Source organism: Taeniopygia guttata, chromosome 5 (genome assembly GCF_048771995.1).
Source record: "Taeniopygia guttata chromosome 5, bTaeGut7.mat, whole genome shotgun sequence".
NCBI lineage: Eukaryota > Metazoa > Chordata > Aves > Passeriformes > Estrildidae > Taeniopygia > Taeniopygia guttata.
Genome location: NC_133030.1, coordinates 29,280,359 through 29,306,164, shown reverse-complemented (window position 1 = coordinate 29,306,164; position 25,806 = coordinate 29,280,359). Strand labels below are relative to the sequence as shown.

The 25,806-nt window shown below is 37.4% G+C and overlaps 2 protein-coding genes across 6 annotated transcripts in view; one reads left to right on the top strand and one right to left on the bottom strand.

Moving 5' to 3' along the window:
* The window catches only part of UBR1 (ubiquitin protein ligase E3 component n-recognin 1), a 57,090-nt gene extending 54,459 nt beyond the window's left edge, over window positions 1–2,631 (top strand). For all 4 annotated transcript variants that reach the window (XM_030275491.4, XM_030275489.4, XM_030275490.4 and 1 more), the window contains exon 47: window positions 10–2,631. In XM_030275491.4, coding sequence (XP_030131351.4) covers window positions 10–151 — 142 coding nt within the window. In that variant the 3' untranslated portion in view covers window positions 152–2,631. The remainder of the gene's footprint in view (window positions 1–9) is intronic.
* A 2,191-nt stretch (window positions 2,632–4,822) lies between these two features.
* On the bottom strand, window positions 4,823–25,774 carry LOC100222897 (photoreceptor outer segment membrane glycoprotein 2). Of its 2 annotated transcripts, none has more exons than XM_030275504.4 (4): window positions 25,636–25,774; window positions 12,982–13,647; window positions 8,940–9,186; window positions 4,823–7,497 (listed from the first exon to the last, which is right to left on the bottom strand). In XM_030275504.4, exons 2-4 carry the CDS (start codon window positions 13,560–13,562, stop codon window positions 7,231–7,233), a joined length of 1,095 nt encoding a protein of 364 aa, XP_030131364.4. In that variant the 5' UTR covers window positions 13,563–13,647; window positions 25,636–25,774; the 3' UTR covers window positions 4,823–7,230. The 2 variants fall into 2 exon arrangements, with proteins under 2 accessions (XP_030131364.4, XP_030131365.4); XM_030275505.4 differs by lacking the exon at window positions 25,636–25,774 and adding an exon at window positions 25,376–25,515.
* Window positions 25,775–25,806: the final 32 nt, after the last annotated feature.

The following is a 25,806-nucleotide window of genomic DNA, read 5'->3' as shown; positions in this document are numbered from 1 at the left end:
TCTCTGAAGAAGAGGCAATCCCCTGCACTTATGTCAGGAGCGTTACCGGAAGCTGCATCTGCTGTGGCAGCAGCACTGCATTGTAGAGGAGATTGCCAGGAGCCAAGAAACAAATCAGATCTTCTTTGGATTCAACTGGCAACTGCTCTGAGTCTCTTGATTTTAGTGAAAGCTCTGACCTGTGGCAGTGCTTTGAAAAAGGAAAGTACTGTGGAAGTAAAAAATCTACTCAAGTGGTTTCTGTAGTTCAGACAATTAATTGATGAATTCTCTAGGTTGGATGTGTCACTGATGCATTGAAACAGAAACTCATATATTTTCCTCTTTTTTTTTTTGGAGAGAAAAAAAGGAAAATCACATTCTGTAATTATTACTGAACCAGAAATATTTCCATTTTTTTTCAGAAGTTTGAATTGTTTTATGTGTTTTCATGAGGACAGTTCCCAAATGCTGTTTTTCAGAGCACACACTACATTTGTCCCTTCCATGCCTTGAGAACATATCTAAATGGTGTTGCCAAGGAAAAGCCTCCTTTACTTTCTTCCTGGGTTCTTTTCCCAAGCTTAGTGAAGCTTTAAATAGATCAAGATCATACTGGAGTGGAATTGGTGCCAGGTCTTTAGTCACCTGCAGCAACAGGTACAATAAAAAATAAGTTTTACAGAAAAAGCTTGCATACAGATATACCTTGGGGTTTAATGAAGAGTTTCCATTGATGAATTCTTTAAATGAGAAGTGTGAAATAGAAAGTGCATGGGGGGATTACCATCCTGCTTGTTGCATAAAAAAAATAAGTCTGTACTTTTTGCATTGCCAGAACTGCACTTTATCTAATTAATTTATCCTCCATTAATGTGTATCGTAAGAGGTCTAGGGCTTCACCATTTGCCTAGGTTGTGGTTAGTCTTACTTGTTTTACAGTTTGTCTTCTGAGACCTTCCCCAAGAATCAAAGTGAAAATACTTCAGGTATGCAGTTGTAGTGTAGCTCTGTAAGCTGTACAAGAGCCAGAGACCTCAGTGAAGTAAACAGCCTTCAAACTATCACTGGAATTAAATCAAGGCCCAAAACCAGCAAGTTTTAGAATCAGAAATAAGTTTGCCCATATATGAGGAATTTTCCACTCATCATCCTCTGTCACTGTTGTTTGGAGTGTGTTTTGGAGGCTGCATAAATGAAATGGTGTGTTTTGTGAGGCACGTTCAGTGGTTCAATGCCAAGTAGAGCAGAAAAGCGAAGAAAAGGTGGCTGAGTCTGTCTCTTTGCCCTTCAGTAGTTAATAGCACATTGTGATTGAACTCTTTCTGAATGGTATGTGATTGTACTTCAGTTCTACATGTTTCTTGTTCTTTTTTCTGAATTTCAGCCATAATATACATGAGGGAATTTGTAATGTGATGGGTAAAAACTCTTTCACATGGAAATGGCATCTCCTGAGAAAGTTCGGATTTGTCACTCCCCTCCACTTCCGTGCCCTTTTGCTATTTGGATTCTTTTGTGCCATTTTAATCAGGCTTTCAAGGGGAGGTTTTCAAATTGATGTCTGAGTGTTTTCGTATGATTTCTTTATTGGGTTTTTTCCTTTTCCGACATTTACATGAGAGATAGTAGAATCACAATTAATAATTTAGATTTAAGTACCATTCTTCTGGGGTTTTTAAAAATGTTTTTAAGTATATATGAGTGCACTGAACAGCACCATAACTAATCTAAAGATGGAATACCAATGATCTCAAACATTGTTCTGATTTCAAATACTTTTTAAAAACTTTTGCTGTAATCCCTCCCCAGTGATATAGAAAGTTGGCTTTGGTATATTTTCCAGGTATTCTCTTTCTTGAAATTAAGACCATTCTCCTTATTTTGATTCTGTCAGATTCTAAACCTGAATATTAAACTCTTAGTAGACAAACATTAATTCTGTTAATCTTCTCTAAAACATGTTTGAAACACATACTGAGTTTAGACCAGTTGTCATGAAAACTTGCATGCACTGGTGATTTTTATATCATCAAAACACTGCATACAAACAAAAAGATTGAATTAAGACTGGCAAATGCCTCCTTGATACCAAACCTGTATTCTCTTACTGTTTCCCTCTGATATGTACATATTCAGTTATCAAAAACTTTCAGTTATCTTGCACTTCACTGATAAAAAATTTCCATTATCCAATATGCAGTGAGATCACTTTGTTTTCTGTCTGAACTGTAGTATACAAGGACAGGAGCTGGTAAGAGCAGGTGAGCTCCATTAAAGCTCTGGAAATCTCTTCATAGCTAAAGAAGTGGGAGAGGAAAGTTGACTCTTTCTGTACGTTTGCACATACTAATTTAGCAAATGGACTCCCCTGTAATTCACTGACTAGCGTGGTCATCTTTCATTTCATAAATTACTATGCAGTTTTGTTCACTGTGAGTATAATCTGTATTTAGTGACTGCAAGATGCTTATGCCACTTATTTCTGTTCCATACAAGCTGACAGAAGTTATTTGATAATGCACATACTGGTATCTTAAATTGCAAAAATGTAAATTTGGAACTTGTATAATGTTCTTGTGCTTTTGAAATAAAATATCTTGTATATGTATATTTAAAAAAAAAGGAAATAAAGTAACTTCTCGTAGATAATTAAGCTTTTATTTGAAGGCACTTTGGCACCTCACAGTTCATTTTGCAAGAGTGTTATAGTGGTGTCTGTCAGTATGGGAAAGGAGAAGAGCTGGTAAATGGTTGATAAGCTATCAGTTTTCCATGTAGGCTGTATCTTGGTCATGCTGTAAGGAATGGTAGCATGCCTTTTCTTACGTAAAGATACACTGCACTTGAAACTTACCCTAGTATTTTACGGATGCAAATTCCTGCAGTGTTAACATAAATTTCTAAAAGAAGTCTAAAGTACAGAATTTAATATTTATATGCCCTGAAACTGATCTAGTTGCGTGCATCTGGTTTTGTATCTTGAAGAGCTGGCTGTACTGTTTGGCAGATACTCAACCTCTAGAAAGGGAAACTTTATGGTGTGGGTCTCATGTTGCTGTGTGATACATACTTCAAAAAAGGTGGTTTATTATAGACCTAAGCAAACAGTCAAGACATCTTTTACGTAGATATGGCCAGTACTTCTTGCTCTTTATGTTACAGGCTGCTGGTTGTCATCATGTCTTCACTGCTTTATTGAAGCTTTGGGCACCATTTGTGTGTTAATGATGTTGCTCTTTATGCTTAGTAAATGGTTTTTAAGAACTGAATTTCTGAAAAGGTAAAAGGTAGATGTAGATTGAAGTCAACTTACAAAAATGTTCTGAAGAAAATTAGAACAAAAATCCTGTTAATTACGGGAAAAAAGAAAAGAAGCCATAGCACTATTTCTTGTGTAATAAAAATCTCAATGTACAAAGTTATATAGAGGAATATTTTCACTAATATATGCTCTGCATTATGGTTGAAATCCACTTATTTTCTAGATAACAACCTTGAATAATCTGCAATATAAACTACTCAGATTCAGAATACAAAATCTAAGTCGTTATTTAGATTCTTCTAACCTATTACTTGACAAGGTGTTCAAAGATATTTTATCAAAAATAGAAGTAGTTTAATTTCTGTTGTGCAGTCTCTGTTTTATGAGTATTTTGCAGATTAGGCTAAATTGGAAGGTTGATACAGGAAAAAAAGGCTAGTAATGAAAATCCACTTCCTTACATGTGTCTCAAATCTAGTTATTTCTAATCCTAGCTACATTTCTATGCAGTTGCATTTAGTACAGTCAAAATCATTCATGAAAGTGAAGTTATGTAAAGGAAATTTGCATTGAAGGAGAGCAAGCTGAAGTCCCAAGAGGGATATGTACATAATTTTGTGTAACAGTGAGTAAGAGACCAGTTGCAGAGTTACACATGAGAAATTGCAATGGGACTTGACTTTTCTTATTGCTGTTCATGAGATTAGTGTCCAAAAAGGAGTATAGTTTGTGCTGTATAAGTACAGTTTGTCAAACAGCTTGCAGTCCACCAGACTTAATTTTAGGTTTCTAAGCTTTATGCTTGAGTGAATGTGCTGCAGCAAAATGTTGTGAAGCACAAAGTGGGGACTGTGGGTTTCATGATCATTTGAAGTCCTTGCTGTATTTGTGAAGATGTGTGGTTAGCGTTTTTCAGAAGACTGCCTGAAATTTGATATCGGTCTCTTTGGGTACAAGAACTGAGATGCTCATCCCAAGGTACCAGTTCCTGCTTGAACTATGTTCATTTCAACAAAATCCTAAATGTGCTGCATGTTTATATTTCTTACTATTTTTTCTGTGATCGACACATAGCAGTTGTTTTCAGTGGCAATGAGCAAGCTTTAAAAGAAGAGCATTGTACGTGAAATTTCTAAAGAAACTCTCATAGTGCCTTTACCAGAAACTCAATGTTATAGTGTTTATTTTATTTTTTCAATTAAGAACTTGATAAAGGAGACAGTTTTATGCATAGGTGAGTTCCTTACTCTGGAATTTTCTGTATTGTTATAAATTTTGTCTGGATTAGGCATTAGTAACAAATAGGATAAGACGTGTCCCCTGAATCGTATTTATTTCTGTATCTGAGCAGATGCCCTGGCTTAAAGGCTTGGCTCACTAATGCCATCTCCATCTTTATGAATTACGGAGAATTAAAGATGGACTCTGTGCTGCTACCTGAGTTTGTTTCCTTGATCCAGTGTGTCTGGTGTTAAATACTGCAGGAAATCCAAACTATCAGGTGACTGGTGCCGTAAAGGAAGCTGGATATGTAGGGTGTGGTACTTCCATGTTCTGAGGAAATTAATAAATACAAAGGAAAGAAGAAAGCATTTATTAACAAAAGTAAATTTTATCCTGATAACTGTGAAATGAGTGATTATAATTTTGTAATGTATCCATATCAGTGGAGACTCTGAATGCCTAGACAGGATAGAAATTAACAGTCTAATGACTCAGTAATTACTGATAATAGGTCAGAGAAGGACTGTCCCCTGTGAGATACATGCTGAAAGTAAGCTAATTTCAAACCCAGTCACATTCTATTGCTGCAGTTTGGGGCAGCTGGCTGAGAGACAAAAGTTAATGTGCTAAATGCTGATTGGTCTTTTGTGGTAAAATATTTTCTTCATATGCAAGTAAATGAGCTGTGTGGGGGCCAGAGAAAATTGGATAGCTGTGTACTAACACCTATGCTCTTTGTGTACTGTGCTACAGATGCTGCTGGTTGGCATTTTTTTGTCTTGACAGAGATGCTGAGGCTGGATCATCACCTCACTCTTCCTTCCAAATCTGTTTTTTCAGAGCAGATTCTTGACAAACCCATTAACTAACTAGAAAGCTCTCAAAAGACTAACCTCAGTTCTTAAAATTCTGCAAGCTTTTGTTATTGAGGTCTAGGACTGTTTTACCAAAAATAGAATAAAATTGTGTTGAGGAAGTGACTGCTATTGACTGACACAGGTGACACTTGGCATACTCACCTGAAAAAAAATACACTACCTTTAAAGAAAAACATAAGTGATGTCTGATTAGTTTGCAATACATTAGTGTCTTTCTCCTTAATCTCTCAAGGAGCTACAACTTTCTGCATTCATTATTTTCCAGCTTGTATCAGCTAATTATAGAGCTACTGGTAAGTATTTCTGGCTCTCAGAAATGGCTGAAGGAATTACACACCAGTTAAGTTTTAATCCCTCACTGGGCAAAGTGATTGCAATGGGGACAAGAAGTAGGCATACAGGTAAGTGCAGTGCAAAGGGAAGAATTAACAGTTCTTGTAAAAGAAAGTCTCCGCTTACAAATCTAGTTCTTTGAAGGGGTTTTAACATACTTAAATGTAGGCCTAACATGTTAGGATGTGAAGGACTTCCAGTTGAAATGACAGTCATGTAACCTGCTGGAATTACACTACAGATTATTATATTGCACAATTTATTTACAGTATATCCTTATAGTATAATTTTTGCTTTTTCTTATGTCATGGGATACAACAGTATTTAGGTAAAGAAATTTTTACTGTTATTTTGCACAGTTTCAAAAGCAGGAATGGTTCTATTTAAAGTATTTCAGTAATGGAACTTCTTTTACTTGATTATCCAAAAAATGCACTCACAGCAGTAACAAGTAGAATGTTTCATTTGGTCTTTCCACCTCTGTTTTTTATTGGTACTTTTTTCCTGCTGACTGTTAATGATCAGTTACAGTCACAGGGCATCCTGTAACTACTGGTGTTATGGGCATTGAAGGCTTTCACTCCATGCATTGACAAAGCTCCTGAGCACTGTGGCAGGGGCGTGATGTGCAAGCTGTCAGTCTGTCTGCCTTTACTGATTACAAATAACTTCTTACCTTCCCACCCCTGGATCAGTGAGGTAAGTACTTTTGAAACAGGGAGCTTTCAAGCATCTAGGATCATCAGTGTTTAATAGGAAGTATCTACTTGTTTTTGAACTTGTGCTATCACATGCTAGTTGGAAGCTGGTGCCTGCACAAGCTGGCAGTTAGTTTTCTTTAAGCAGAGAGCTCCTTTCAGCTGTACCCTTGACTTTCATGGAAGTGGGGCAACCAGCTTTCTCTAAACTATTGGAGGGAGGAAAAGAAAAAGGTACATCAGACATTTTGGAAAAAACAAGTGAAATACTTTTGTGGTAACTTTTATTGCCTTCACCTTAATTTTACATACATGGCAGATTCTTGTAGGCTGTAATATACATATGTTTTTGTTACAATTTCTCCTTTCCTAGTTTGCACCAGCAGAATCTTCATTTCTGTTTTTGTCATCTTTTTTATAAATAATGTTTTTATCCAGTCTAATAATTTCTTTTGGGATTTCCCTGCTCTTGGGATTTTTATAGGTATAATGACAAACTTCTTTGCTACCTATTCAACTAATTTTATGTTAGTACATGTAGACCCACCCTGTCTGAAATACTTGCTTGTGCATAGTGATTATTCTGATGCATTCAGACCATTATGGAAGTCTGTAAATAAAGGAGAGAAAGTGGGGGAAATTCCATACATTTCTTGGAACGTTAAGAATCAGGGATTTTACAAGTAAAAACACATCCATCCAAAGAAGTATCGGCATTTTTGGAGTTGTCACCAGTCTGTGGTTTGTTCAATTGTTTTACTAGTTTTTCTACTTTTTTTCCCCTACCAGATAAAATCTGGTGACTGTAATAGAGCAAAGCTACACTTGTGATGTGATTTCTTGGAAGATTTGCCTACCTAGCTGCAGGGATAGATTTTGTTGCAATATTAATTTTGTCACAGTCTGTGTTTTGAACGTTTATGTTGGGGTCATTCATGCCTGAGACAGTGGAGATCTGGTTGGCTTTGCCGAGATTCTTAATGACGTTGATGTTGTATTTGGCAGTTTCCACAAAACTATTTTCTAGTAACCAACCATCTGATTCACCCTCCAGATCTCCTAGTAGAAGGACATTCTTCATGGCTGTTTGTAGGTACCGGACACCAATCAGTACAGAGAGCTGTAAGAAACAGTTAATGGTTAAACAGTTGAAATTGCAGCCTCAGTCCTATCACTCTGTCAGTTTTCATTGTGTATTTACAGGCCTTATGACTGTGTAAAGCAGACAGACTCTTTCTCCTAGCAGTATGTCTAACCACTTTTCCAGTTAATTACATTTTTAAAGAAAAATAGCAGGGAGAGATGGATTGATTCTCCCTTCATTCTTCAGGTAACAATCCCCCTTGCATGTTATTAGTATATAAATACCTAGAATTTATACCTAGAATTACTCGTGAACCTTGTAGTGTCAGACTGCAACTAATTGATGTAGAATGGATGATCAATTAATGGAACCATCAGTCATTGTGAAAGAAAAAATCATAGTATGTTAATTTCAGTGGATTTTTTTTTCCACTGACATTGATTAATTCAGTATTTCTTCCAAGGTGATTTAATCATTCCTGTGTAAACCATATGTGTCAAACATTGCCAAGGCATGAAAATTAAGAAGAATGGCCTATAGCAGAGGCTCAGGTCTAAGCTTAGGAAAAAGCCCCACTTTCATTGTTGTGTTGGAATCAAGATCTTCTTGTCAATATTTAAGTTAACACTGAGAGCTGCCTCACAGCTTTTCACATGCTTCAGGTTATTTCTGGCACCACAGCCCCTTCTAGAACTGCCTGAGGACTGTTGAGAACTACTTAAATTACAGCGTTAATATTTATGTAATAAATAGAGCAATAGTCAGAAAAATAAAACATACTAAAAAGGTAAGAAAACTGTATTGGAGCCTGTGCCATTGGGGAGTCCTTTACTTGCAGATGACAACATCCAGAGGGCTCTTCTTTACAGATGTCAGCAGGAACACTGCAGCTTTGCAGGCATGTAGCTTGCCTGTGATGTGCTTATTTTGATTGCATAACCAGCAGCCCATTCTGCTTTGAAAAGGATGATATGCCATGGCTGCAAGTACTGTCTATATGGTGAAACTATGTAATATAAAAATGATGCTTTGAGATATTAATAAAATGCTAAATTTTAATTATAAATAAAATGAATGCATTGAGCCAAAGACCTACTCATATTTTATATATTTCTTAAAACAACACTCAGACCTTCTCATCAAATTTTCTTGTCATTGTGTCACTGCACGTGTCATCCTGTATCTGATCCCATAAATGCATCAAGGAAGGGAATATGCTATATTCTGTTGAAAAAGCTCTATAAATTATATACATGGTTTCTGATAGTTCTCATCCTCAACAAGATTTCCTTCTGCTCTGTGGATTTCAGAAAAGTTGTCTTTACAAAAAAAAAAAAAAAAATCCTACAACATTCCTGAAGTGCTTGTGGACCTTATACTGAATGCTGAGGCACTTCTCATGTGTTACACCATCATAGTTTTCCATCCAAAGAGAGAAGACTGATTCATCTGATAGAGACCATTTTTGAGAGACTTACCTCAAACAACCAGATAAGCAATGCTGCGATGCCAATGGATCTCATGATTCCGGTGTAGTAATCCAGCAGAGCCTCTCTGCACCCCTTCATCCAGATGTTGAGCTCCTCGGTGAGGAAATCGTAGTTGTAGTGAGCACTGTTGTTTGTCAGCTGGTACTGGATGCAGGGCCGTGGGGAGCTGGGGTTGCAGCAGCTGAAGGGGACTCCATCCACCAAGAACTTCCCATCAACGTTGCTCTTCAGACGGCTGCAACAGGACAAAATCTGGGCATTACAATCCTGGTGTCAGCAGCAGGCAGTGCCTGTGGTTTTAGGAAAGGGAGTAACACAACTCTGCTGCAATGTTGGCCTCTCCAACGTAACATTGAAAATGAAGATATACTTTCAACAGGAAAAGTTGTTTACTGCAGGAACACTGAATATTGGATCTGCTGTATTTAAGTGTGGTATAGCACAGAACCTCATGTGGTTCTTCATTTGTGCCATAAGACACGAGTTCAGTGTTCAGGGAGATGTTTCCTTTGTAGGTATCTTTGTGCTGAATACTAAGGACAAGTTTTGGACTTGTTTATCTTGGTGGAATTCTAATGGAAGTTGTATCCCTGGAAATCCTATGTTTTGCTACTTCTGGATTGATTTTTCAATCTAATCATTCCATGAGAGAGATCCTAATACAAGAACAACTTTGTATGCCACTGGAACCACTGGAAATCACCTGCTGGCCTTTTGGTACCATACCCATTGCAAGGATTGGTCCAGAATATGTTTTGAGACTAATGCACAAAGGATTTTCTACTTGTAATTTTGCTTTCTGTAACTTTAAGAAATGTATTTATTGCTATAAGATCAGGAGGAATACAAGTGGTGAAAGAGGAATAAGAAAAGAAATTATAGGATGGGAAGAGAACACAGTCTCAAACTAACCAAGATTTTCTGGAAGCCTTGGCATCTGTTTTTTTCAGAGAAAGAGATTTTCCAGAAACTGGACAGTATCTAAGATGCCAAGAGACACTCTCACACCTTGGGGAAGCAGCCTCTAAGCATGTATCTATTTTCATGCTCGTTGGAAAAAGCTGATTTCCTGAGACAGCCCCAAGGGTGTGAGAACCATGTTCTAGTTTATCAGGCCCAGGCCATTTACCCTTTGTAAGGGGGCCAGAATACATGAAAAACAATTTTCACTTAGATATACAGATTTCACTATTTGTCAATAGTAAATTTTCTAATACTTTCCAAAACTTATTAATTTATTAATGTTTGCAAGTAATATTTTTCTGTTCTACTAAAGCTGATTTAATGGGAGGGAAGGAAATAATTACTAGAACTTCATCAGGTAAACAGAGGGAGCAGAAACACTGTGGTCCGGTCTTCATCTGGAATTTGGGACCATCAAATTAATAAATGTAACCTTCAAATCAAACATAAGCTGCTAGGAAGCTCAGTATTTGTGTCAGTGCTGTGATGGCAGAAAATTTGCTTTTATTTTATTGCTGTGAGCCCACTAAATACAACCTCCTTTTTTGTTTCTTGTTCTTTTCTTTCTCTCTTTTTAATTTGGTTTGTAATCGAGGTTTGGTTTTTTGTGTTTTTTTTTTTTTTTTTTTTTTGTTTGTTTTTTTTTAACTTAAAATTATCTCAAAAACATTTTCCTCAAAGATCTTTCTAGGTAAACCAGGAAGTTCACCTGCCAGTTCCCACTTAGGAATGGGATAGGCCAGAATTTTTCTCCATTTTCAAGTCTAGCTTTTCATTTTGTGGCCATCATATACCCGGTGATGGCAACAGATTGGAATCAATGCAAAAGAGTCCACATAATCCACTGAAAGAAGACTGAAGTGTGTGAGCCATGTTGTGGGTATAGGCAAAACCAAACACTGGAAGGGAAGGAAACCAGAGGGCTCCAATATGGGAGAATAAAAAGTTCACAGAGGAGAGGAAGACTGGCAAATTGTGAAAGGGAAGATCTTACCTGAGGTGTCAAAGTACCCTCTATGTTTCAGGGTATTATATATTTCATGACCCCAATACAGTACAGCATTTAAGATGGTTGAAGTACAACTTCTTAAACTGGGTCTTAAGCTTTTCTTTTGATGCCAAGCATAAATTTAAATACTTTCTTTTGTTCCAGGCATGTTATAAAGAGGAATCCCCTTTCTACCGCCAACAGTAGCAGTTTCCAGACTTGGGTTATATAATTCTGCCACTGTGTTTCCTCTGCTAGTGGCAAATTAAAAAAATATTTCTTTTGTATCTTGGTGCTTAATAGTGTATTCGTACTGTTAGACAGGAAAACCTTAGTAAAATAGTTGGTGGAGCAAGACATTCATTGCTATTTACTGTTGCAATTCGAAGTTGTTACGGTATTGTAAAGCAAAAATTTGCTTTTGAGCAAAGGTGATTTTTACACAACCAAATCAATGGTAGCTTTTTGCTGCTGTAACATCATGCTCCTACCATTCCTACTGACTGTTTTCATGCCTTGTCAAATTGTGGTGTTGGTAATAGAGTTGTAGAAGAGGGTTTTGCAGGAAGATGAAAAGTTCAATTTTGCAAAGGTTACATGTGAGTTCACAGTATATCAGGTCTCACCTGCTTTGCCTCTTGATCTACAAACTACTAACTGACACAGAGTACAAGTTGAAACCAAGAAAGATTTGATTCCTTCTCCATCCTTTCAGAATATTACCATCTGGGCTTTACTTCCAATGATTTCATATCAAATGTTTCGCTACCAGATTTTTGAAAGTCATGGTATAATTTTGTTATACAGCATCAACTTGGATTCTGCCAATCAAGATAAAATTAGGCAAGCTATCCACAACAAAAGAAATCCAGAAATTACTTTCCTCACACACATTTCACTGTCACCTTCTGCCGAAATGGTGCAAAAGTTAATTGACAGTGCATTCTCAAAACAATGGCAGAGCACAGGTGAGCCTGCAGAAGAAAACACAGCTTAATTAAGACCCTGGGTAAAACATTACTGTTTCTGCTTCTCTCACAGAAATAAAAGGAAGTATATTTTACTTTTGACCTCACACTAAGCTACTACTCTTAAATTCCTGGGGATCATCTTGTCTTGTCACTTTTCAGCATAGACCCAAGACTTGAAACAGCTCTGGTCAGTCTGCTCTCTGTGACACTTCCTAACATCTTTCTTGAGAATGCTTGTATTGCTTTATTTCCACAGACAAGTGTCTTCTGTATGCTGACGCCCTCGTTTGTATCCTCTTAGGTCCTGTCCTCTGGTATATTTGCAGTTCTGTATATATGCTTTGCTATGCTGGCAATTTCAAATTGTGAATTCTGTAAAAATAAGACCTTTGGCCTCCGTTTCTCTGGCATTATTGTTACTGATTTTTGAGTTCAACAAAATGCAGCATTTGACAAATGCCAATCAAGCTCTTTCCGTTTGTCTTTCCTGGGAATACAAAGCTACTACTCTCTTGTCAGTGGAGACCTTTTTCAGCTTTAGAAGAATTATTACAGACTGGATTGTCTACTTTTGGTAGTTTTTAATTTTTACCTTCTCTGTAAGTATTACCACTTTTCTTTTTGAGCATATATTTTCACAGTTTCTACATCATGTGAAGCACGACCACTAGAAAGAAATGAGGAATTTCTGCTTTTTTGTATGTGGTGTTTGGCAGTTTCTCGCATGTGAACATACAGATTCGAACTTGGGATTGCAAAGTCTAATACCTTGAAGAAGAGGGGTCTTTTCAGTGCTTAGAATGGACTGTGCAATGTACTGATAGTATAATCCTTTTTTTGTTACTCTTATCAGCTCACTATAAATGAAATTAAAATTTTGAGGTAGCTAATTCACCACACTGAAAAAGGAAATATATCTGCTTTGCTTAGCATCCCTAAAGACTTAGCAAAAGGCTACTTTTGATTGTACATGTACTTAGCATGTTTTGTGAGTAACCTGGTCATTCTATGTTTTTTAATTAAGATACAAAGGTCCAGAAGAAAGGGCTTTCCAGTCTCAAAAGAGTTTTTCTCCTGGAATTTTTTGTTATGACTGATAAATACTTACTCCAGAACCTCCTTGGAAGCCATATTCAGATACCGAGGAGATACCCACTGAATTTCAAACCAGTCTCTAAAGCCATTGTTTCCACAGCAACGGAATCCAATTTGTAACAAATCCACGGTTTTCTTTAAGAAACATCGCCCAGGTATGTCTGTGTCTTTATAGAACTTAATGGCATCCCTCAGGCCCAGATAGAGAGACTCTTCCAGCTCGTTCCTCATGGTATAGCACATGAGAGCACCCACCAGGATACAGAAGGTAAAACAGAAGGTACATACGATGTATGGCAGCATTACTAGTTTCCATCGAGAGAACTTGTTTGCATCTGAGCAGTCATAGCAAATTTTGCCACCCAGAAAGTTGATGATACATGCTATGACCCCTACAGAGATCAGCATGTTGGGGACAGAGTTAATGTCCCCTTTTGCCATCACTTCATTGCGCTTCTTGATCTCTATTTTCAGAAAGAGGCCAAGACTGAAGAGAATGATCCCACTCACTACAGAAACCCAGTTGAGGATCCATAAGATCTGAGCCAATTTGTCCCGCTTGGTTTTGGTGAATTTGACTTTGAGGACAGCCATAGTCAGACATGCATTAGGAAAAGAAGCGTAGGTCAAGGGAAGCTCATAAGCTGATTAGGAGCATGGATCCAAGGCGTGCAGAAATCTGAAGAAGAGGGAGAGAGATTACTGTCTGTTTGACCAGATATTTATAGAGCCTACAAAAGAACTTCCTGTACAGCCTCACGCACTCTGAGTCCTGCCAAGGGACTACCCCAGTGAAATTTATTGCTTAAATGTCATAACAATGTCAATCACTTAAAAAAAATTCTAAGGATTTAAAATTAAAAATTAGTGAATAGCATGAACAGAGACTCTAGATTCCTATGAATTTTCGTCAAGACCAATTTTCTGTGCAGACATGATATCTAAAAGTGAACTGGTCTGCTGTCTTTCCCCTCAGAAGACTCTCAGTGTCTTTCCCTTCTATTTGTTACCTATATTTTTTTAACAATTATAGGTATTTATTATTATTAGTTTCCTGTGTTATGGTCAGGTTTGTGTTCAAAAGTTAAATAAACAAACATATATACAGCCGCCTTCTTTTCTTTCCTCTCCAGAAAACTTACTTGTCTTGTTCCTGATTTACAACTCTCATTAGAGTGAATTTGTACTGTAAAACTTAGCATTATATAATTATATAGTAATTTATTTCCACTAATACAATGGCATTTATGAACAGTAAAATGTAATCCTGTAAATCTGGTAAAATAGAGATCTATAAGCAGCATAATATTTTCTAAGTTAGTGGATGTTATTACTGAGTAAAACTTGTATCAGCTAAAACAGCAGATACACCTGGGGACAGATAAGCTGGTTAGAAGTAGGGCTACACTGACCCACTAAAGGATCCCCAGCTGCAGTGAAGCTTAGCTTTGGCTAAGCAGATTGTTGCAGAGTGCAGTTTAAGAAGGTAATGGAATCCCAGCGTCTTCGTGTGTTTACGTCGGAAGGAATCAGTTCTGTTTGTACAGGCAAGGAATAGGTTGTGTGATTCATGCTAGGATATGGTTAAATATCTTCATACACTAAGATTTTAAGGCTGTGAGATGTAATCAATTCAAGTTGCATTTATTTACTCCTGCATTTACAGAGAAAACGAATTCATCTCAAAGCTATTAAGCTCTGTGTATCTTTTGAACAATACAGAGAATAGTGTGGAAAATGCACAGTATTTTTCCTTACCAGTCTATTTCCAAAGGTGTTGAGGCCAGCAGCTTTCTGAATTTAAAAACAGGGTCCTAATTGTAATGATTGTTAAGGTTGATTATTAGTTATGGCTGAATACTGATTGTGATCATATTGTGATACTCAGATAAATTATAGACATCTTAGAGAGATGTCCAGAGAATAGTCATTTATAAATTACAACACTTGCTTCACACCATTCTTCTCGAGTATTGTTCAGATCTCATTTGAAGGGATCATGCTCTGGCGGTACAGAATTAAGCCTCCCTATGAATTCAGCTGACAGCCTGAATAAGCCTGCTAAGCCTGGAGACAGTACCTTTGATTGCTTCACCAGTTAAGCAGTTTGTGACTTGACCTTAAATAACTGTAAATGATGGCTGCTAATAGATTCATTTGCCCCTGATACTCAGGCCTCAGAGCTCACAACAGCAAGAATCTGTTGTGAAATTTATTGATTGCTGATAGACAGTTCATGTTTAATGGCCAGCACACATGAATGCATCACTCACTGTTTGTTTCTGTGAAACACATGTACATATTTGAACAATGCCTCAAAATTGTTCAGCACACGTTTAGTTACAGTGTCACTGAAAACACCCTACTTGCTAAACATATTTAGTTTTAACATTTGAACAAAAGTTGTAAATAGTTCTACTCAAAATTAATCTACTCCAGCAGCATTGTTGATTTTTTAAGATGTAGATTTAAGACTTGGTCATATTCTAGCTGTAAAGAAATTTGAAGTTGAGTTCCATAAGCACAGATACATTCAATCTCACATAGCTATTCCATCCCAAATTTTCAGAGGCCTGAAGTTTAAAAAATGTTAAAAACTTGAATGCAAGAAAAATTCTCCTAGTAATTCCTTGTCTCCAGAAATTCTCATGAGGTATTCTTAGCTTCCTTTGTGAATTTTTATATTTTTGTAGGATCAGATTTCATGGAATATTGACATTTATCTTAAAGTGCTACCCACAGCAGCAGCATAAGATCTGTGATTTCATGGAGTCCTAGTTCCAGAGAAAAGGGATGGAATGACTGGTTGTTGTAGTTCAAAGACCACTTGTTGACGGACCCTGGTTATCACTGATATACTTGGGATTGATCTTTGGGAGATACTGTGCTTCTCAAGAAACCTTGAGTGCATTGAGTCTGGGACAGAAGAACAAGTTATCTGTTCTGTTCCTTTTTTCTAGCCTTCTACATGGATACTTATGTTAAGATTTTCACCTATGCTAACAGTTTACTAAATTTATTTCTGATGAGAAGACTCTCTTCACATCATAAAGAATTTTATAAATGCATCATAACGTTATTCTTTCCCTAACTGTTTAATAAAGTATTCAATAGATTTATTAGTGTAATATCTATTGCAACACATGCACAGCTGTGTAGTATAATTTTTTGAGCACCATGAAGAAAGTTTTTCCAGCTGAAAGAACTGAACTGCAATTGTAATCTTAAACTGTCAGTCTTGCTCTGAAACATGTGTCTGTTCTTCTCCAAGTCATAGTTGGCAGTGGGTTACTGTAAAGCCACAAATGCTCCCAGCATTTCAGTGGTACTAATGCCTGTCATAGTTCTTAGAAATATTTGCACTTGAGCCACTCCAGAGTTATGAATCATATACATACAGACATACTTTCCCCAGCTACGGGACAGCAAACTGGATTTTATTCTATAAAGGGAGAAATACTTCTTTCAAGAAAAGAACACAAATAAGTATGGAAATCTCTCCCATACTATCAATATTGTTCTCAAGCTTTCTTTGTCTAATTCAAATTTATCTAACTTTAAAGACAGCTTCCATCATACAATTTGCTTCCAAGATGTCACGTAGCTGTTCCTTTGCTATCAACTATAGTGAACAAGATGTAGCACAGCAATTTTTTATATTTATTTATTAGATACAAGTTGCTCAAAGAAATTTTGCAATTTTGTCACAAACAAGCCACATCTTGTCTTACTGATTTTGCTAAAATCTGTTATTTTAGCTAAACATACATTGTTTAGCTATTTTAGCTAAACAAACATTGTTATTTGTGACATTATAAAAGAAACCACTAACCTGCTTCAGAGGACTGAACAGGATCTTGAAACTGGTAACTTGCTGAATAAAAGGGAGAAAATACCTGAATTGGACATCCTGAGGATGACTGAAATACTGATTTCCAGATGTCTCTGTAGTGGTTCTGTTTTCACACTGACTCACCAATGGAGAAAACCACTTCAACTCTCCGGTCTGTGCTAATCTCTCCTTCATCTCTAATCGTAGCTAAGAGATTTATTTCTGGATTCTTATGCCACCAGATTAAATCCTGCAAAACAGGCCAATTAACTGAGTGTGAACTGAGATCTCACCAACAAAATGGTTTATAGGACTTTCTCCTACCTTTTTACCCAGCTGGACATTTGGGCTAATAAGAAACAGAATTGTTTTTCAGTACCTGCTAATGTCTTCAGTAGCTCTTAACTTGTTTTTGACAATAAACATGCCTCCAAAGCAAGGAAGAATAAGAATAATGAAAGTGTGTGATTCTGTGCAAAGGGATAATCTATTTAGGCAACTATAATTTATATGCACTATTATGTTCCTTACCCACCATTCCGTACTTTTTGCTTTGGATGCAATTTTCTGTTCTCTGTGTATTGAATGTGATTGTCCTAGAAAATAATTCAAGTAACCAAGAGCAATTGGATCATCCTGTATGATTCACGGTAGGCTCTAGTTTGGGAAGCTTTCCAGATTCAAGAGCAATCCGGTAGAAACCTCTGTCCTAGTCTCTTATCTATCTCTATTCCAAGCCAGAAGCAAAAGCAAAAGTGTCATGTCCTCTGGCTTTTCTGAGCTCGGTACGTAGCAATTTGTGGGACAGATGTGGCTGGTGTGAACTGGCAACAGTGGTGGCAACAAGCTGAGTCTGTTAGAGGTGATGTCAATACCAGAACTGAATCCCTAAGCAGGACCAGGTTTGAGCTATAGGGTCTATATCTATAACACCTTTAGCACAGCAGAGAGAGTTCAGTGGGCACATGACAGACTGCGAGAGACTCTGCACCAGGCATTGTAAATATGTAGAAATATTCTCAGAAGCATAAGCTGTCCTCTCCTGGCTTATGATAAGTAATAAGCCAGTACCCTGATATGACTGTGATTCTAACTCTGTGTTCTGGCAGTACACTGCCTCTATCTTGCCTGTGTCCTAAGGATTCAGAGCATATGTGATACATCTGGGACCCGTTGGACCTAATGCACATGGACCACACAAATGCTCAAATGCATACACATATGATCAAATACACCCCAATTGCATTGAATTAATCCTGTGCACAAGTCATTCATGCTTTGGACTTGCAGAACTCATGCAGACCACAGGGGATATTTTAGATCTGTTCAAATGTGTTGGTTTGTGTACAGATCAACTCCACGGAAACACATTCAACAGGTACAAAATATATTCCTTAGGCACAGCACAAGTACACAAATGTACATATTTTGAGCTATTGTTCTGCTGGCATATGATATATCAGAAATTCTGGACAAATGTCTGTAGTAGTTTTCTGTGCTAAAAAAAAAAGTTCACTTGTGAAAATTCCACCTACCTGCAGAACTACAAATGTGTTATCCCCGAGTGTTAGAAAATGTTACTGCCTCAGTTACCTAGTAGCAGAAAACTGCACCTTCCCTATGGCTGCTTTGCAACACAAACCTCGTACTGGCGTGCATAGAAGCAAGCAAGCAGGAGATGGCAGTGCTGCTGTATGAAGGCTTTTTCAACAATACAGAGCAAGAGGCATTTTTTTTTCCCCCCAGTTTGTATTAGAGATTAGAGGTTTTTCACACATCTTATGGAAGCTCAAGAATGCCCCATTGTAATAAATTACTTAAATGCAGTTATTGGCCAGTGCTACCTGTATTTTCTGTTCCATCTAATATTTGGAAATTATTTCAGCTGCAAATGTATCAAAAGTTTAATTATTCAGTGTGGGACTCAGATTCAGTCAAAGAAAGAAACTGAAAGTTTCTAGCCTGAGAAAGAGCTGGAGAGAATGTAAATAATTCTTTATCTCTCTTGTTTTTCACATTGCTGATAGTTAAGTTCTATCACTGTGCGTCAAGCACTCTGCAGCAATGCTGTAGCTTGTTTTCACTTCAGAACCAATGGATTTGGTCTTTGCGAAGCTCTGTATAAAAGAGCAGTGTATTTTGAATAAATTGGTGTTTTACTCTCAGCAGCCTTCTGAGTCAGAGTCTTCTCATTCCCATCCTGCCTCGACAGCGACAATTCAGAAATTAGTTCTGTGACATAGCAGTTTATAATTAACCATGATGCACTTTCTTGCAGACCTTTGGGACACCTGGACATCGTGACCACAGAATAGCATTTTGTAACTTGTAGGAGTGATTGTACGTGGGGGATTGCATCTGTCACCAAGTGGTATAGAAAGAGATGACACACTTTCCCGCTAACAGGGGAGATTGCTGCACTATGGCTTAGGATCCAAACAGGTAAATTTAACAAATGTTTGCACAATTACTTACCTGTTTATTATCATTCATATATAAGTCCCCAGGCAAGGATGTGTTATGAATCAGTGTAATGAAATAACTAGTTGGGATGATGCAACATTTAATTTTACATATAGTTTCCAAAATGTAATATTTTATTTTTATATTTGGATGGGTTTTAATTTCACCTTGTATTTAAGGTGACAACTAATGATATGAGATTTTGGAATACTGGACTAAAACTGGAGACACTTGGTGAGTCTGACGGAAGCAAGAGCTATACAAGCTTTCTTTCTGAGCTGGGGCAAGTCCATATTCAGGAAGAGATTCTCACTGATATGTGATAATGGGGAGAGGACATGAATAACAATTTGCTCTTTTTGGCTTTTATGAAATTGTGAACCACATGGTAGACACTTAGAGAATTAAGTTATTAAACAAATAGAAGTAATTGAGTCTTTGTAGAACATTAATTTCTCAATTACATTTTTTAACTTCTAGGAATGAATTATAGTGGTATTTAGATTATTATGGTTGTTGTAGTAGATAAAGATACCTAAGTTAAGTCACAACATCTGAAATTGTTATGGAATTGCAGAGCTGGCAGAGGGAATGTCAAAATTTAAAGGCGAGAGGTAATGGCAATAGTCAATAATTTAAAAGAACCCAGTTCGTACATTAAAATGACACAAAGCTTACTGAAAATGAAGTCAGTTATATCTTTTTACAACAACAGCTCTACAGTGTACTACAGTTGTACCAGAAGATCTGCTGTACTATGTTCTGTGAAAAATGTGAATATTACAACTGTAGCTCATCTAATTGTCTGAAGAACACCACAGATGAAACAAATCTGAAAAAGAAGTACTACAATTTTCAGGTGTGTAATGATTTTAACAATATGGATGCTGAAAATCAGTCTCAGGCAGAAAAGGAAATTATAGCAGACCTGCATGAACTGCACTGCATGTGTACGGCTTGTCGTTCAGGGTCCTGTGCATTGCAGGAAAATCCGTATCAGTACCTTTCAGGCTGGCTCTGATTTCAATCCATAGGAGCTGTACTGTCCACAATCTCTGAGTCATCCACTCGTGACTCACAGTGAGTCATTACAAATGGAAAACTTAAGGCACAGAAATAGTGTATTCACCTTCAAATGAGACCAGCAGTCTATATTACAGCGGAAGTGACATGTATTTTATATTGCCTGGTAGCCTAAAACTTCCATCTTGGCTGTAACTTCTTTCTGAAGACTAGAATCCATTTTTACAACTTAATCATAATGAGACCATGTAGCAATCTTTGCTTTTCACTTTTGTACCTTATTCACTAAGGATCTTATCCTCACAAGCCAGGTATCAGGAAGCTTTTTGCAGAATGAAATTATACACATAATATGAGGCCTGGCAGCAGAATTCTCTTTACATAATGAGGTAAAATTTTCCTTTTTAAATTCCAGATCTCATAGCATCAATACTTTGGTGCACTATACTACCAACTGACTCTTCTTCTCCTAGCAAATTAGGCAGGTATACACTGTCACATGTCTTCTCAAAAGACCTCCTAAATTAATCAGAACCTATTCTCAGCTTACTATAAACTTGATGTTGATGCTATTTTTCACAGTCCAGACATCATTTGAACTGAACAATATGACTCAGGTCATATTGTAGGGAATTTGAGATTCTTTTGGAAAGAAAAGACAGTTACCAAGGGGAAAAAAAGAAAGAAAAAGATACTTGTGGGAGTTTCTGAAGCTGTCAAATAGACAGAAGCCAGAAGCCAGACGCAGGGCTCTTAGAGCTTTTCCAAGATCCCTCTGTTGCCTGAGTGGTGACTTCATGCTTACCGACACTGTGTCGAGAAATCACAATTTGTGGAAAAAGACTGAAGGAAATTCAGGTGCCTTACTGTAGAGAAGACTAGTGGTGAGAGATGAAAATGGTGTTCAAATAATTTTACTGGTAGTTGCACAGAGGAAAAAAATAAATTACTTTGGCAATAGGACATGAGAAGAATAATGGATAAAATAATTGTTTCAGTGAGAATAGCAAAACAGCCCATAAGAAACTTCTTGATTTCCATCAACAAAGTCCTTTTACAACATGTTGGTGACCACTTGCCAGGAGTGTTGTAGGGACAGTTGGAAAAGGGGCTGAACTAAATGTCTCAAGGTCTGTGATTTGTCATTTGCTATTAACTAGATACCTATTTAAACATCTACAAAACTTGGTAAGAGCTTTCTCATCTTTGGCTGATACTTCCTTTGATCCTTGACTTTTGCCAGAAATGTGAGCTTATGAAATGTTTTTACCTTTCCACTCTTCAGTGAAAACATTGTTTCTGCCTCCATCTATATATTATTTTTAGTTAAAATTTTCAACAGTTTTTCAATTCTAGGAGTTGGTGTATGTTAACTTACTGACTAAGCAAACCTGTCAATTTTCCATCTCTAAGGTCTGGTCATCCCTCTATTCGTAACCTACTTTTATTTTTTATTTTTTTATCTCTCTTCTTTTTCCTGACATCTGACTCTCCAAAAATGTTTATGGAGCTTTGTCTTCTGTAGTCAACTAAGAAGAAATGTTATTCAGAACTTCTGACTCATACAAAAATAAATAAGTATTGCCAAGACCCCAAAGTCCAGGTAAGGAAGTTCCAATTGAAGTGTTTGAAACCAATGAGTCTGGACTTTGCAGGATGAGTCACCTAATGCCATACGTGTTGATTTGAATAAAATAACAGTAGAGTTCAGAAGTTCTTGCACATTGTTAATCATGTCACCCTTCTCCATCACAGACAAAAATATGTTTGTGCATAGGTGCAGCTTTAAATATTTAAAGATTCCTTGAAAAAAAAAAAAATCATTCCTTTCAGACAAAAACTATTGATGAAAATTCTCACATCTCCCTTGCTACACAAAAAAGATGATTTCCAGGAAAGCAAACTTATTTTTCCATTGCTATATCTTATGAAGCCAAGGGAACCAGAAGTTGGAAGCATTAGAGAGTTGAGTTCCATCTATAGACATTCTGATCTATTTCTTCAAACAAAAAAGATATTAGAAGCGGGTACCCCATTAGATATGTGACTATTTTCTCACGTCAGTTCTTTTTTTAAATTAAAAAATAATAAAAGCTAAAGCTATGTCTTTTCTTAAATTAAAAAATAATAAAAGCTACAGCTGTGCCCAGAAATAGTTTGCTGTCACTTTGGTCTTTACTGGCTTGTTTCTATCTGTTTTTTAATTTAGACCAATTCTATTTATTGCCACATTACATGATTTAACATGTACTACATTAATCTGAAATAATTATGCATAATATTTATAATTATTAAATATAAAACATCCATATTAAGATGTAAGAATATCTTCACATGACTGGGGATTATTTTTAATACAGTCAAACTTTAATAAGAAATCATATGCATTGCCATGCATATACCAGCACAATTAAATTGTTTTGTTCACATCTTTTCATAGCCACTATGTGGTTATAATAAAGTTTGGTCTGGCCTTTTGGGATTTGGAGTAATTTCTGTAATTAATCCTCCTGCTCACTAACTTCAGAGTTTTGGTATGCAGTACTTTTCTTCTTGCAGTCTACAGCCAAGTGAGACATTCGGGATTGAACTAAGACAACACACTGTGTTGTGGTTTAACCCCAGGTAGCAACTAAGTCCCAGCAGCTGCTCATTCACTCGCCCACCCCTGCCTCAGTGAGGAAAAGAGTGGATAGAAAAGGCAAATGTCATGGGCTGAGATAAAAACAATTTAATAATTGAAACAAAATATAAAAGATATTAACAATTAGACACTACTACTACTAATTGTAATGGAGAGAGAAATAAAATCCAATAGAAACAAGAGATGCACATACAATTGTTCACCACCCACTGATGCCCAGCCTGTCTCCCAGCAGCCATTGATGCCTCATGGCCAACACTTTCCCCATTAATATACTGGGCATGATGTTCTGTGGTGTGAAATATCCATTTGGACAGTTTGGGTCAGCTGTCATGGCCATGATCCCCTCCATTCTTGTGCACCTCCTCACTGGCAGAGCACAGGAAGCTGAAAAGTGTTTGGTTTAGAGTGAGAACAACTCAAACCCAACTAAAACATCAGCCTGTTGCCAACATTATTCTCATACTAAAGCCAGCACTGTACCAGTTACTATAAAGAAAATTAACTCTATCCCATCTGAAACCAGGACAGTTTGCTTTACGGATTTATTTTGTACTACCTGGGATACTTAAAAACCTCCAAAACAGAGAGGTTTGCTATCGTTCACAGCTGATGACTAACAGCTGCAAAAAGAGACATTTTTACATCGAGATAGCCAACTAGAACTAACAATGTAAGAGCCGAACAAACGGCACAGGACAAGTTTTGGCTCAGGTGACTTTTTCCAAGGGAAATCAACAGAATACATCTCAGCTTAACTACATCTACTCTCAAAAAAAAAAAAAAACCAACCCAAAACAAACAAACAAACAAAACCAGAAACTCAAGAGTAGCTCAATTTCATATTCATATTTACGTAGAGATTTTAATGTGCTGGCGGTTTTTTGGGTTTGGTTGTTTGGGGTTTTTCTTTTTGGTGTGTGGTAAAGATATTCTGCAAGTCTGCACTGACAGAGGAAACGCTGGTATCTGTTATACTTACCAACATCTCTGAACCTAAAATAGTAGAACAGAAAGCCTTGAAGGACTTCTTGGTGTATTTCTGGAGCAGTGATTTAAAAAAGATTCGATCTTTTCTTTAAGGACTTCCTTCACATAAGTGGAAACAGATTTTCCTTTTGAAAAGATACAGTTTTAGTTTATTTTTTTCTCTGCTTGACTTTTATTCGAACCATCTAGGTTTTTTCTGCTTATGAAGAGCATGTGGTAATTTGGAAACTTACAGCTCGCTGTACTTCAAGTAACAATGAAGGAAAGGCTATTTGGTCTTTTCAGCATGCAAAAAGACATGTACACCTTGGTGTACATGATTCCCATGTACATGGGAATCCCATGATTATGTGCATGTCAATTGTATTAGATAATGAATTAACTTGTGAATTTCCAAAGTGATGAGAGAAACTATGCCCTCTGGATCTGAAATTATGAACAGGTAAACAGACAAACCAGATAAACAAGTTTGTTAAGGCCTTTCCATTCTCTTTAATTGAATCAGAAAATTCTCCTGAAGAATTGTACACCTCAGGCAACATGTCAAGTATTTGGGGAACAATAAAGTACTCTTCACAATGGACTCATGAGCTCCTCATTACATCTAGCATGCAGTGAGTTTTGTTGGCAAAACTTATTACTTAAATTAAGAGGTGGTTAGGGTATTTACCTACCCTCAGTTATCATCTGTCAGGAAAAACACTGCCTACTTTAGGCATTATTTGTTTGATGCATAAGAAGAGCTGCTTATGCTAGAATAACTGTCACCTTTGCAATGCCTTTAAGACAAGTTTGAAGGAATATGAAGTTCCAGTTGAATATTTTCCATCTGAGAAATTGTAAGTGCCTTTTAAAGGTGAGCAAAACCCATATCTCCCTAACCCAGGAATATATGCACTATTGTGTATAAAAAAAGCAACTCTCTCCACCTATTGCCATCAACACTGGTTCATTTCCATTCACAAAATGAACATTTCTTCACTCCACCAGCTTTCTTATTATCTACTTCAATTGTTAGGACACATAATACACATATGCATTCACTACATACAGAGAAATATACTCTCATCACCAGTGCTTATCCACACCACTATGACTGGTGGCCCACTGGTTGAGGCAGTTCACTTTGCCAATGAAGAATCATCTTCCTGAAACTGACACTGAGCAACTCGCAACTGTTTGGGTTCACTGCTAGGTTTGTGAGTTACACTTCGGGGTAACTCACTTATAAACTACCAGAGCTAAAATCTTCCTTTTCATAAAGTAGCAGGAGGAGATACTCTTTCCTAATTTTACTTTTTAACTATGATCTCCTTGTGATTAATGAAAAATGGGCTTCAATTATTCACACTATCTTCTTATCCAGCTGGCAGTAGGGAAATAAAGGCACTTTTTATTTTTTTCCCCGCTTAAGGAAACTTCCCATGAGAGAAACACTACGGTGTATTTACTCACTTCACACAAGCTGCTGTGAGCACAGCAAATCTGTACTTCCTCCTTCCCGCAGCACAGGCCTGTCCTAGGCGCTGCTCTGCCAGGCGGATCCAGCCTCCGGGCTGGCACTGTGGCCTGCGAACGCGTCCTGTGGGCTGGAGTGCGACGATGGCACCCACCAGGAGTGCCTGCTCCGTGGCCTCACGAGTCTCGAGGGTCTCGCCTGCAGCGAGGAGTCACCTGTGAGAACGGGAAGCCTTTCCTTCGAAGGCCGTACTCACCTAGGCACGGGACACATCACATCCACCGTTTCCTACAGTCACTGCGCGAAGCCCAAGGGTGACAGCCCTGCTGTGCCCCCGAAGGGGCAGAGGTCCTGGCGGCGATGCGCGGCCACCCGCCTGCCCCGCCCCGGCCTCTCCTTCCTCATCCCTCTCGCCCCACCCGCGGCC